The following is a 15,264-nucleotide window of genomic DNA, read 5'->3' on the forward strand; positions in this document are numbered from 1 at the left end:
AATTCATTATGCAAACAACATGTTTTGTGGTTAACCTACTTCATTCTGCGGTTAATCTGTTACAAGAAAATCTGTAATAAAATATATTTAGAGATAGTGTTATAAATAACTCGTTAACTATCTGTTTTTTTATAATATGAGAGTAGCAGACGAGCATGCAGTCCACCTGATGGTAAGTGGCTACTGCCGCCCATGGACATCTGTAATCAACCCCAGATAGGATTAGATATTCCTACCGGAGGTCGGCCACAGATGCGCCGCTTCCCCTGAGGACTAAGCTGGAACGCCTCGGAAAAGTCTTATCTCCCTTACCACACCCTTCAAACCGGAACACAGCAGCGCCTGCAGCACACTGCTGTTATTAGGTAGAAATAGGTGTGGCGGTGGTGCCGCCGGAGTCGACCACAAAGGGTTCTACCACCTTCAAAACCACCTGTACCTGTACCACCACCTGTTTACTTATTTAACAGCTATAGTACGACATATTAGCTAATATATATAAAGATGAATGTTTGACTGTATGTCATTTATAGAATCGTAAACTATACATTAGATTATGTTTTGATCTTTAGCAAAGTGCGTATGCACGCACACGAAGCTTTCTGAGTTGGTACGATCAATTTTCGTCAGATGGCGCCAGTGTCCTTCCAATGAACGTACACATTTTCAATTATATGTATATCAAGTTATACTAGGGATTTTTAGGGGTGAAATTAAATTTTTAGTTAAGTTTGTTTTTGTCTTAAAGTATTGAATAAGTTACAGTATAAAAATGCATGCCTATTATTTGTAGTATGTTGGTTTTACTTAGATCACTTTGGTATAAATATACTCGAAGCTACTCAATTAGGAAACCTTCAAAACGTCGACGATATCACTTGATTGAGCGAAGCCCTATAAAAATAAATTGCTCTCAAATTGATATCTGCTAGACGCTGTGGAAATTCATTATCCGTGTATAATATTAATCTATTAAATTAAATATAAGCTTTTCAGAAACTTCATTTTGTTTTTCGGATTATTCTCAGATAAACCTTGCATTCGATACCCATGAAATGGGGATTGCAAATGGGTGTCATAGAAAATAATTGGTCCGACATATTAGGGCGTCCGCCATATTGCAATTAAAATGATGATACATGATCATCCAAATCGAACGTGTAAACAAAATTTCAACTCAATTTTGAGTTAATTGGTTTCAAATTCAGTTGCAGATAACTCACACATACGTACAAAAGAGTTAAATAAAAGCTTGCAACGAAACACATTTATGCGCCCGATTGTACCAATTTGCAGTAATTTGAACGCTAATCGAACACGGTCGATAACACAATTTTATTGGGAGGCTGGAAAGATTGTAGCTAGTGACATCGATCGGGCAAGTGGCGCGTGAAATTAGAGAGAGGCGGGTGAAAATAAAACGAAAATCCATTTCTTTGGTCAGGTGAAATCTTGAAAGATTATTTTTTTTAACTAATATTTACTTACAAACACTATAATGGTGCTTTTGTGTGGTTCTTTTTCCTTGAAATTTTAGGTTTCTTGGAGACAAAATGTAGGCTTTTGTCACTTTTTGAAGTATTTTACACTTGTGTAGGCGGTTCATTGAATTAGAAAGCAATCTTTCGAAGATTTTTTTAAAGCGAATCGATTCATAAGTTTATCGTATTTACAATTTGTTTTTTGTTTCATTGCGGGAATAAGTAATTATTTACATAGGGGTAAAATAGGGCATTACAGGACCGTAGTTTGATATGGTAGGTATTAAGATGCAAATCTCCTGACAAGTGTAAATCATTGCGCATGTGATTTTGGAAAGAAATTTTCTAATTACGTTTTTTAGTAGGCGAAAATTGAATAGGTAAAAAGGCGTTTGATGGTCGCCCCATTAGAGATGTGCAAAGAACCCGGTTTAAACCCTGTGCAGGGTTTAAACCCAATAAATACCCGTTTATTTCCTCCCACTGGGTATTTATTTGGGTGTTTATAAAATGTGTTAATAAAATCTACACAAAGCTTTTAAAATAGTTCAAATGTTTCTCTAATAGATATACTATAGGTTTTTACTGTATTTCTAATGTTTTTACATTTTTAAATATTACATTTTTAGGGGTTCATCTATTTTTATTACCTTTTTAATTACTATTTGTTTGACGAAACAAATAAGTATACCTCTCGTATACTATTGCACAGGTGGTGTGGGAATATGGGCATATAATGTAAAATGTAATTCTTACGTATCTTAATATCTTAATAATTATAGCTTTAAGAAAAAAAAATATAAACATTATTTTATAGATAATTTTATTTCGAGAAAAATCCAGAAACCCGAAAATTGTGACGTTTGACCCCGAATAAGTGCCGACACACACATCGATGAGGACTTTTGGAACTTTACTTGTGATGGTAAACCCAAGGTCTCTACGGAAATTTAGCTTTATGTTATTTGATTACTATTTTTATGTCTAAATTGACCGGACTATAAAAACTCCTCTATCAAAATGTTTCAATGTCATTTTCTGTAAATTAAGTAGAAAAAAGTAAAAAAAAAGTCTTCCCAAAGTTTAATCTAATATTGTTATTATCTTTGTTATTTTTGGTTTAACGACAAAAAGTTATAGAACTAAAATTATAGATAAATCAATTTGAAACCATAATTGTTCTTACTAAATTTCTGTGCGACAAATAGTTTGCCTGGTAGAGCGTAAAAACGCTTTGTGCCCCTTTTGTCAAGATGGCGGCCGAGGGACAACAGTTGGGACTCCACAAATTAGGATTTAACTGTATACTAAGCCCTTTACACTAATCATTGACATCTATAAAATATAATTGGGTCTTCGAAAATTGCAACCCAAATGTAACACATCCGAATGGACTATAACAGCGTAGTTAAATGAAATATGTGCTTTTAGAGTGCATATTTAGTGAATTGTTTACAATATTATTTTAAAAACGATATTACACGAAGAAAATAAAAATATGAATGACAATAGTTTACACCCGCTGTTTGGGTGTTTATTTGGGTTTAAACCCTATTTCACCCAAAATACCCGGTTTAAACCCGTATCCACCCATTGGGTTTAAACCCTCTGCCCATCTCTACGCCCCATACAGTACCCTTAGTACGAGTTTTCAAAACATCCACAATTTTACGTTACGTTTACTCAATCCATTATTATGTTCCGTTTGCTTCAGTAGACTGAGTGAACGTAACAATAAGTAAGTGCTCAATTCTTTTTGTCTGCCTCACATGTTCGCAAAAAAAAGAGACACAAAACATATAGCGCCATTTTGTCAATTTAGACATTTAATGTTACGTTACTTACACTATAGTTCTCATACAATTCGCTAATGGCGCTGATTGGAAATTGTATGGGCAGATACGTAAACAAATACCAAAACTGTCGTATTTGTCAAAACGTAAAAACTCATGGTAAGGGTACAGGTCTGTGGTCGCCCCCATGTGTTAGTTAACAGTCATAACACTTGTACAAACTTTCAAGTATTTCACTAATGTAGGCCACCGTTATACGTTGAATACGATAACTTTGTCACGGTATCAACAGATATAAAAGTAATCGTGGCCACTGAGGTCTCTGACCCCGAAGCCATTGTGTTCAGTGGCTCGTCAGAACAACTCAACAGAAACGGAGAGGCATTTGTGTGGCACTCGTAGACGTGGCGGTAAAAATGCACGCAAATGAGAACGTAATTTGAAAAATGCCTCCAGTGAAGAGAAAGAAAATGTTGAATGATTTTTTTTTAAATATTGTTGACGTAAAAGGGAACGTGAAGACGTTTTTAATTTGGAATGCCTTCAGAACGTTATATATCATGTAAAAAGTGCCATTTTTTCTATAGAACGCCAATTTAAGCCGTGTTACACAATTTTTCCATTTTTTCTCTGATAAGTGATTTGATATTTCTGCCTAGTTAATAGATATTGTCAAATTTAGTTTTTTGTTAGGCAAAAATTGGATAGATTTTTAATAACGTGCGTAAGATCGTGGCCCTCATTTATAAAATTTTGGACCTATATACGTAGTTCACTAATATGTTGAATACGAAATCTTTAAAACTAAAAGTAATCACGTGATCACTGAGGTCTCTGACCCCGAAGCCATTGTGTTCAGTGGCTCGTCAGAACAACTCAACAGAAACGGAGAGGCATTTGTGTGGCACTCGTAGACGTGGCGGTAAACGGACCGCTGTTGAGCTGAAAATGCATGCGAATGAGAACGTAATTTGAAAAACGCCTCCAGTGTACAAAACGCCTCCAGTGGCTCGATCTTTCATGGGTAACTGTATTCGCTACTACAATAAAATACCTGACCACATTTTGAATCTCACAGAAAAAAAGTTCAAACATGTCGTTAAACAAACGCTATGTAAAAAAGCGTACTATAAACTAAGTGATTATTTGACTGACAAAACGGTGTGGTCTGAAGTAGTTCCAGCTCTACATGTACCATTAGGTTAAGTTTAACATTGTAAAATCCATTTTTTTTAAAAGATGTGTGTTATGGAGTTTCTTTCGCCGCTTCTTCTCCATAACGAAACACCTTGTGAAGTGGTGGTAGTTTGACATTCAAAAAGTGCTCTGTAAAGAACCTATTTTGAATAAAAAATTTTGATTTGATTTGATTTAAAAAGGCTGTAAAAGATTTTTTTACATGTTAAGGGTAAACGGCGAAGGGATTAGGGAATTTGTTTTTAATTTGGAATTAATTATGTACGTCGTAAATCATGTAAAAGTTTGCGTTTTTGGTATAGAACGCCAATTTGCGCCCGTTGGAAAATTTATCTAAATTTTGTCAACCAAAGCCGTAGAAATATTATGTATAATATGAACTTTGATCACCTGGCACTAAAATAATACATTCTTATGATCAAAGTGCACTATTGAGTGGATTATGACCCAGGTGATAAAAGTGGAATAGGCAAATTTAATAATAGAAATATGATCCTCAATTTTTACAATTATTTTCCATCCCACTTCCCAACGCAGTGACTCGAGTGCTCAGTACTGTTGTCACATTATCACAGTGGGTACAGCGAAGCTTTACTAAAACACATTCAGGCTTGCTCAATAAGCTTGCGTGCACCTAAGTATTGCGACATACATATTGATCGCTTATAATATTTTAATGACGAGCCCGTAATGCTAAATCGACCTTCAATTTAACAACTTATTACGGTGATCATGTCAGGTTCTCAAGGTTTTGTAAGTAAAAAGCAAGATAACATGACGTTCTCGTTTGCCAATTTGTTTTCCTGATCAATCTCTTCGTAATAGTAGAGTGTAGGATATAATCCACCGCAGTGGTTTTAGAACGTGTTTTACAGAACTCACAGGCGTGGTACTCCTTAGGATGTTTTACTTCACCAATAAGAAATGTAATATTTGCTTCAATTTATAATATACACAGAACTTCATTCACAGAAAAATCAAAGGAGCATATGAAATTTGAAGCCCAGACCTTCAATTTTAAGTTTTCAATTGTAAACGATGCAAGCATGCACTCCACCTGCTGGTAAGTGGTTACTGCCGTCCATGGACATCTGTATATATTGGTATATACCTTCATATAGAATAGGGCCTCCTCCTAAAGCAGAAAACAAATGCATTGTCGCTTTTGAGGAGTAATATGTAAGTGATAGTCACCATTATATGCCTGTGTAAGTCAACCGATATCCACACTTTTTTTTATAAAAATGCAAGAACTGCTCCACGTTATGCAACTAACTTATGAACTTTGGTTAAAGATAACATACGTGTATTGTTCCAGGGTGGGATGTGACGGAGGGTGAGAAGGCGCCATTCCTGCGCAACGAGCCGGTGAAGCTCACGCCGGCGTGGGAGGGCTCCAACCTGCCCAATGACACGCTCAACTTGAAAGGTAACTTGGCTTACATCTTAAGTATAATGTAGGTACTGTATCTTTACTTTGAAGGTGGTAGGACCCTTTGTGGTTCGACCCTGGTGGCACCACCGCCACACCTATTTCTGCCTCATAACAGCAGTGTTAAATTGCTTTGTTGTGGTTTGAATGGTGTGGTAAGGGAGACATACTTTTCCTAGGCGTTCCAGCTTCGACCTCAGGAGTAGCGGCGCATCTGTGGCCGACCTCAGGTAGGAGTATCTAATACTACCTGGATTACAGATGTCCTTGAGCGGCAGTAGCCACTTGCCATCAGGTGGACTGCATGCTCGTCTGCTACTCCTATATTATAAAAAAATTAATGGATTATAAAAATTAGGCCATAATTTATTGCGTGGAGTTGTCGATAGTTTTTGGTTAAAGAATTGCGTTAGGTCACAGATGCGCTGCCACCACTGAGGACAAAGCTAGAATGCCTCGGAAAAGTATGTCCCCCTTACCACACCCTTGAAACCAGAACACAGCAGCGATTAACACTGCCGTTATTGGGCAGAAATTGGTGTACTCAAATATTGTAAATGCAAGAAGCATTGATATAATAAAAGTAATAAGTCCTTTTTCATCGTTTTATTACGTTTTATATATTTTAAACTCAATATATGTTTTTTTTTTAATTTACATAAGTATTCCCACTTCCCAACGCAGTGACTCGAGTGTTTAGTACTGATGTCACATTATCACAGTGGGTACAGCGAAGCTTTACTAAAACACATTCAGGCTTGCTCAATAAGCTTGCGTGCACCTAAGTATTGAGACAATTATCACCAATACGAGTAAATCTTACAAAATCGCCTTTTCGAAAATACAGTCTAATTATAAATATATTTTTCTGGGTTAAATATCCTTCAGAAGGCATGTTGAGTTGAGATGTGAAGTCTACCAATTCGTACTTGGCCAGCGCGGTGGACTGTGGCCTAATCCTTCTCATTATGAGAGGAGACCCTTGCCCAGCAGTGGGACAGTAATGGGTTGATAATGATGATTAAGAGAATATTAATACTAAAATATCGTATAGTGTTTTAGTCACGTTGACAAGCCCAGATAATTCTCTTAAAGACAATGGGCGTATTTATCCACAGATTAATTATATTAGTTAAATTGTATTGATATTTAATGTATGTATAATGTATATTTCTTTGTGACATTATGACTAATAATGTGTATCAGTATATTTTCAAGGCTTTTGTGTAGGTATTATATATAAACAATTAAATAATAACTTTTTTATTAGTATAATGTTAAGAGTAGTACGTAGTATTAGTTTAGTATTGTATTAATAGAAGACGATAGTTAGGTTATCGACAACATGGCTTTTATTAAAAGTAAGTTTTTATTTTATGTTTTATAATATAGGAGTAACAAACGAGCATGCAGTCCACCTGATGGTAAGTGGCTACTGCCGCCCATGGACATCTGTAATCAACCCTAGATGGGATTGGATAGAAGGTCGACCACAGATGCGCTGCTTCCTCTGAGTACTAAGCTGGAACGCCTCGGAAAATTATGTCTCCATTACCCTTACCCATCAAACCAGAACACAGCAACGCTTAACACTGCTGTTATTAGGCAGAAATAGGTGTGGCGGTGGTGCCGCTGGCGTCGAACCACAAAGGGTTCTATCACCTTCAAAAGGTTAAGGTCAACTGATATCGTTTCTGAAATGTGTTAACATTTTAATATGTATAGGGTACACAAGATATGTTATTTTATGTCAATGTATTGACCTGGTTATTGATATGGTGTCTTCAAAACTGAACTAAATGGGTACGTATATCTATTATTACAACTTGTCAACAGTTTCTCGGCTCAGTTTGGATGTAACTGGGTCGAAGTATTGACAAACACAAACTTAATATATCGTGAGTACCGTTACATATTATAATATACAGGGTGAATTTTTCAAAGGGGCCTTCAGGACCAAATCCGAAACTATAAGGATTAGCGAAAAATGCTAAAAGGAGTTACGAGACCGATTTTAATAAAAATTAAAACTGCATCATTATTTTTTTAAAATAACTTTTTCCCTAGCCGGGAATCGAACGAGTTCATTTTGAAAAAAAAATACACCCTCTATATTATTCCACTATCTGATAGTGTTGCTTGTAAGGACCAAAATCTGGGAAGTAACGATAAAAGACAAACTAAAGGAAAAGCCTCAATTTTAAGATTATACATATTTTTTCATAATAATTTGGCAGTTAAGTTCCCGCCATTCATTAATTTAAACATTTCGCGTATTAACAATTTTTCGGCTCAATGTTTCAAATAATTCGAAACGGACGTTTTGTTCTTCAATAATTTATATTTTTATGTCCGACTTAATTAAGGTTATTTTTAGGACCATTATAATAGATTTAACTTGCAAAGGGCTTAAATAATTACAGATGTAATGTTGACAATTTGCGAGAATGACTTTTTCGAGTCAAATCCGAGTGATTACTGAACAAAGAGATATAGAAAATCATGTTTAACGTTGAAGCGAAGTTGTAAACAACAAACAATAAGAATTTACTATTTAATCAGTTATCTATTTTTATTAAAAAATAAATCCTAAAAACGGTAACTTATTTGCCAAACTATTACTTTCTCATCCTAAGCGGTATGTCATGGTCATAACATCGAATAATTAGTTGATTAACCAACAAATTCTTCAATGGTAAGACTTATGTATGTTTCTAAAGCATTATACATAAATCATTTGTTATGTATAATCCTTAAGGATTAGTATGCCAATGTATGGAAAAATATGTACTTTCTTAAAAAAAATCCTTTTCCTTTAACTTGTCACATAACATTACTTCCCAGAATTTGATCCTTATAAGCGACACTATCAGATAGTGGAATAATATAGAAGGTGTATTTTTTTTCAAAATGAACTCGTTCGATTCCTGGCTAAGGAAAAGGTTAATTTAAAAAAATAATGATGCAGTTTTAGTTTTTATCAAAATCGGCCTCGTAACACATTCCTTTCAGCATTTTTCGCTAATCCTTATAGTTTCGGATTTGGCCCTGAAGGCCCGTTTGAAAAATTCACCCTGTATAGTCCTGAAACATTTCAATATATTTTTAATATTACCCTTTGTAGGTTGATTCCGGAGGCACTATCGCTATACCAATTTCTGCTATAACAGCAGTGCGGCGCTGCTGCGTTTTGGTTTAAACGATACTTAATGAGACAATCCAACTTAGTCCTCAGGGATAGCAGATGCAATATCTGTGCTAGAGCTTAAGTATGAGTTCATTCCGATTTGAGATTAATTATAGGTGATTAATTGATTAGAAGTTTTTGACGTAAAAATAATCTGAAGTGACATCTGTTCCCAGGTATAGCAATGGACCTGGCGCCACCCAAGGACAAATGGTACCTCATCTACCTGACGATGATGCTGCACGGCCTCGGCACCCTCATCACGTGGAACATGTTCATCACCGCGAAGGACTACTTCATCCAGTACAAGTTGGCGAACGCTAAAGACTACTCGAACAACTTCATGACCTACCTGGGTTGGTCTTCGCAGATACCTAACTTGCTGTTCAGTTGGACGAATATTTTCGTTAAGTTTGGGTGAGTTCTTGTTATTTATTTGGTATTTTATACTCCTATATCTAGGTATATTATGAATAAGTTATATAGTTTTTAAATTTTAATAAGTATGTTCGATGACTCGAGTTTAAATATTAAATTGGTTATGAGTCAAAGTGAAAAATCATTTTTTTTCTGATAGAATATGAATTATGAATAAGTTTTAATATAGTTTTAAAATTTTAATAAGTATGTTCGATGACTCGACTTTAAATATTAAATTGGTGATGATTCAAAGTGAAAAATCAATTAACTTTTTTTTGCTGATAGAATATGAATAAAATGAATTATTTTATTCATATAAATGTGCAGACATAGAGTGCGTCAGACAAAATAGCAATTTAATAAACAATGTGTATTATATAATATGGAGGTAGCAGACAAGCATTCAGTTCACCTGATGAAAAGTGGCTACTGCCACCCATGGACATCAGTAATCACCCCCAGTTCAGGTTACATTCTTCCCTGAGGTCGGCAACAGATGCACCGCTCTCCTTGCGGCCTACTCTGGAATGCCTGGGAAAAGTATGGCTCCCTTACCACACCCTTCAAACCAGAACATAGCAGCGCTTAACACTGCTGTTATTATAGTGTATATGATAGGATATACCCCATTCGCCAACGCAGTGACGTGCAGAATATGTCTGCTCGATCACACTAAAAGTGGGTAGATCGAAGCATTACTGAAACACTCGCAGATGTTTAGACTATAAATCTGTGAGCACCTAGGTTTTGCTACATACTAATTCACTGAGAGTTAAAATAAACGTATTTCACTCTATATAATAGTGTGAGAGCTTTCTCGTATGTATGTTATGTCAAAAATAATTCTCTTAAGAGGAATAAATCTCCGTTCGATCGTAAAGTTTAGCACCCATACAAATAAAATTATTTATAGAAATAAAAATTATAAGTGTCAGATTGTGATATATCAATAACTGACGTTCTTTTAGATCGTCAGTTTTAGTCTATAGTGGCTACATTTAAAAACGGTTGAACAATTTTAACTGTTTCTTCATGTAGACAATTTTACGGGCAATGTTTTAGCGAAACATTTGTCTTTTACAAGTGACTAATATAGAAGATGCTACATAATAGAAATTTGCAAATTCCGCCAATGGACATCTGTAATCAATCTCGAGAGTGAGATATGAGGTTGGTCACAGATGCGTTGCCTGCGAACCAGCTTAAAAAGCTTCGGATAAGTATGTCTCCATTACCACACCCTACAAAGCGGAACACAGCAGCGCATAACACTACAGCTATAGATTATAACTGTGTGACTTTAGTACCTCCGGAGTCAAATATGATTTTCGCTGATCTGACCTTTGCTTTCGTAGTCAAAACTGTGAAGTGCTTGGCTCATTGGCATCAAGGCTCAAAATATGACTTTCTTTTCAGAGGCAATTTAACAACGCGTATAGTGTGGTCACTATGTATCGAAGTGCTGTTGTTCGTGGTGACGGTGGTGCTCGCGATGGTGGACAGCAGCGAGTGGCCGATAACGTTCTTTTGGGCGACATTAGTGTCTGTCTTCTTCATGCAAGGTATGTGACGTTACTGAGATAACTACATTTCGCATGTTTATAATTTGTGATATTACTTACAATACTTTGAAATTATGTATAGTTCTTTAAATTCTTTAAATTAAATTTCGATTAAAATAGAAACATTTTTAAAATGGTTTAAGAAATGTAGATTATTTACTTGCTTTATGTCCTAAAATCTATTTTAAAATGTATTAAGTGTTTAAACATACATTTGTAGACATCGGATGCGTGTGACATCGAGAATGTCAGGCAAAATCTTGGTTTTCTATACAGTATTACGACAGGTATGGACCGTATCGGCGCCGTCTGTTACGATAGATTTAAGTACGTTAATACATTGTATAGGAGTATACTATTTTGTCTGCCACGGTACGTGCCTGACACAGTCTGTGTCTGTTCTAGCAAATGAACCCTGACGGTGCGAAAGATACAAATTTTGACAGACGGACTGACAGCATAATCTAAGTAATAGGGTTTGGAACCTTAGGGTATAGAAGCCAAAAAATATTTAAGTTAATAGAAAATATATACATCCCACTACCCAACGCAGTGATGTTCAGAAAATCACTCTGTCCGATCACATTTTAAAAGTGGGTATATCGAGGCACTACTAAAACACTCGCAGGTTTCCTTGATAGATCTGTGAGCACCTAAGTTTTGCTACAGTACAAAAAATTATCATCCAAACTGGGTCAGACATATTGAGGATCCTGGGTTCGATCTCCGGCTACTCATAAATTTAGTGTGAACTTCTCTATTTGGGTGGTGGTAGTAGTTTTATGATGTTCTAAGATAATTTGGCAAAAAAAAATCAAATAAAATATGTTGAGTAAAAGTTATTTGTCGTATCTTTTTAATAAAATTAAGTAGTACTAGTAGTAATTTAATATAAGTAAGTTTCAATGTCGTGGACATATGTTATCTGTCCAATTGGAGTTCTATATGAGGTTAGCTATCCTCCGTTACTCCTGAAGTGTATGTCTGTATTAAAACTATTTTTTTTTAATATAGGAGTAGCAGACGAGCATACAGCCCACCTGATGGTAAGTGGCTACTGCCGCCCATGGACTTCTGTAATCAACCCCAGATAGGATTAGATATTCCCAACTGAAGTCGGCCACAGATGCGTCGCTACTCCTGAGGACTATGCTGGAACGCCTCGGAAAAGTATGTCTCCCTTACCACACTTTTCAAACCAAAACACACAAGCGCCTAACACTGTTGTCATTAGGTAGAAATAGGTGTGGCGGTGGTGCCGCCGGAGTCGAACCACAAACGGTTCTACCACCTTCAAATTACACTACTGCTCAACACTGTCGTCATAACATAGATGAAGTGCCTCTACATTTCTACTAATTTAATTCCACAGGTTTCAACGCAGTATTCCAAAACACAGTCTACGGCGTGGCAGCTCGACTGCCGCCCCAGTACACGGGCGCGGTGGTCCTGGGTTCCAATATCTGTGGCACGCTGGTCGTGTTCTTGCAGTGGGCCGCGGACATCTTCAGTGGCAGTCATCGCACCTCAGCTATATACTACTTCATTGGTGGCATGTTCGTGCTGCTCATATGCTTTGATACGTACTTCGCGTTGCCGTTGAATGTGAGTTATAATTTATTAATAGTGTTTAATTAATTTATTTAATTAATAGATTGTCAGGAATTTTACGCCCCTATGCTCTTGTCAAAGATATGTAAATATTACCACGTAATCTACTCTTAATCTACGTAAACTTTCAAATTAGTATTAGTCAAATTTTGAAAATTTTGGAGGTAATAAATAAACATTGGTGACGTGATCAACATCCAAACCTTTTTTCCCAGCGGCGGCCATGTCTTATTTAAATGACCCCATAAAGTGTCTGTTGTCGACGTTGTTCAACAACTACTATTAAATTATTAGGTTTACATAAATATAGCAAAAGACATTCATATCCACCAAAAGTTCAATATTACAGTTAAAAATCATAAGGTGTAACGCGAGTTATAATTATAATAGAGGTAGATTATATATACACAAAAATACATTATGCTATATTAGGTATCTGTTTATAGTGTTTAATAGGTCCCACTTCCAACGCAGTGGCATCATTAAAATATTGTGTTGCCACAATTAATACAGTGGGTACAATAAAGCTTTACTAAAACACACGCAGATTTATTCAATAAATTTGTGTGCACCTAAGTCTTGCGACATAACATACATGTAAACATTGATTAGCTTGTGAAATACCTTTAGTGAAGAGACTAGAAGCGCTACACTTGTGTAATTTTAACCAATTGCTAAGTTATTAGTAAACCTTCCCTCAAGAGTATGTTCAATGGTGACATATGTCATGTTTTGATAGCAGTCCTTAATGTCAGTCCTTAATTTTGTGAAAGGTCTGTTGTAAATATTCCATACATTTGAGAGTTTAATCTTAATTTAATTTGTATTTTAGTAGCGTAGCCATGTATGTTTCAAGTCTCCACTGTTTCTAAGGAGAGATCCGTGTCTCTCGGTGATAAGTCAACACCATTGCAGCTATTTCCACTTACCTTTTATTATTGTTTAGGTGTGAATCAGTTGTTGACACTCAGGTGTATTTAACTTCCCCTCAATCACTTACTTACGCAACCACTTATTAATGTTGTTATTTTTATTTCCAGAGGTTCTTCCGCTACCACGAAACTCTCCAAGAGCGTACATTACGAGTGAATCCAGCGCTAGCGGCGACCAATCAGAACGCTCGCCAAGAGAAGCAGCGAGTGCCGTACGGCGCGATACTGGCGCAGGCGTGGGTACAACTCTACAACGTGTTCATCATATTCTTCGTCTCGCTCTCCGTGTTCCCCACGGTGCACTCCGGTGAGTGTTACCACGGTGCTAGTGGCGACATCTATCCAGTGTCGTAGTCGCTACATTACTGACACGCTCTACCGAGAAGCAGCGAGTGCCGTACGGCGCGATACTGGCGCAGGCGTGTGTGCAGCTCTACAACGTGTTCATCATATTCTTCGTCTCGCTCTCCGTGTTCCCCACGGTGCACTCCGGTGAGTGTTACCACGGTGCTAGTGGCGACATCTATCCAGTGTCGTAGTCGCTACATTACTGACACGCTCTACCGAGAAGCAGCGAGTGCCGTACGGCGCGATACTGGCGCAGGCGTGTGTGCAGCTCTACAACGTGTTCATCATATTCTTCGTCTCGCTCTCCGTGTTCCCCACGGTGCACTCCGGTGAGTGTTACCACGGTGCTAGTGGCGACATCTATCCAGTGTCGTAGTCGCTACATTACTGACACGCTCTACCGAGAAGCAGCGAGTGCCGTACGGCGCGATACTGGCGCAGTGTACAGCTCTACAACGTGTACGTCATATTCTTCGTCACGCTCTCCGTGTTCCCCACGGTGCACTCCGGTGAGTGTGTTAGCACGGTGCTAGTGGCGCCATCTATCCAGGGTCGTAGTCGCTACATTACTGACACGCTCTACCGAGAAGCAGCGAGTGCCGTACGGCGCGATACTGGCGCAGTGTACAGCTCTACAACGTGTACGTCATATTCTTCGTCACGCTCTCCGTGTTCCCCACGGTGCACTCCGGTGAGTGTGTTAGCACGGTGCTAGTGGCGCCATCTATCCAGGGTCGTAGTCGCTACATTACTGACACGCTCTACCGAGAAGCAGCGAGTGCCGTACGGCGCGATACTGGCGCAGTGTACAGCTCTACAACGTGTACGTCATATTCTTCGTCACGCTCTCCGTGTTCCCCACGGTGCACTCCGGTGAGTGTGTTAGCACGGTGCTAGTGGCGCCATCTATCCAGGGTCGTAGTCGCTACATTACTGACACGCTCTACCGAGAAGCAGCGAGTGCCGTACGGCGCGATACTGGCGCAGTGTACAGCTCTACAACGTGTACGTCATATTCTTCGTCACGCTCTCCGTGTTCCCCACGGTGCACTCCGGTGAGTGTGTTAGCACGGTGCTAGTGGCGCCATCTATCCAGGGTCGTAGTCGCTACATTACTGACACGCTCTACCGAGAAGCAGCGAGTGCCGTACGGCGCGATACTGGCGCAGTGTACAGCTCTACAACGTGTACGTCATATTCTTCGTCACGCTCTCCGTGTTCCCCACGGTGCACTCCGGTGAGTGTGTTAGCACGGTGCTAGTGGCGCCATCTATCCAGGGTCGTAGTCGCTACATTACTGA

The 15,264-nt window shown here is 38.0% G+C and overlaps 1 protein-coding gene across 1 annotated transcript in view; it reads left to right on the plus strand.

Annotated features, from left to right (window-relative positions):
• The window catches only part of Ent2 (Equilibrative nucleoside transporter 2), a 58,839-nt gene that overhangs the window by 34,311 nt on the left and 9,264 nt on the right, over positions 1-15,264 (plus strand). The window contains exons 3-7 of the mRNA XM_073078355.1: positions 5,790-5,900; positions 9,267-9,507; positions 10,927-11,072; positions 12,445-12,677; positions 13,724-13,922. Coding sequence (XP_072934456.1) covers positions 5,790-5,900; positions 9,267-9,507; positions 10,927-11,072; positions 12,445-12,677; positions 13,724-13,922 — 930 coding nt within the window. The remainder of the gene's footprint in view (positions 1-5,789; positions 5,901-9,266; positions 9,508-10,926; positions 11,073-12,444; positions 12,678-13,723; positions 13,923-15,264) is intronic.

This window comes from Epargyreus clarus, unplaced genomic scaffold (assembly GCF_041222505.1).
Source record: "Epargyreus clarus isolate Ecla_fem2 unplaced genomic scaffold, WU_Ecla_fem_2.2 ptg000002l, whole genome shotgun sequence".
Taxonomy (NCBI): Eukaryota; Metazoa; Arthropoda; class Insecta; order Lepidoptera; family Hesperiidae; genus Epargyreus; species Epargyreus clarus.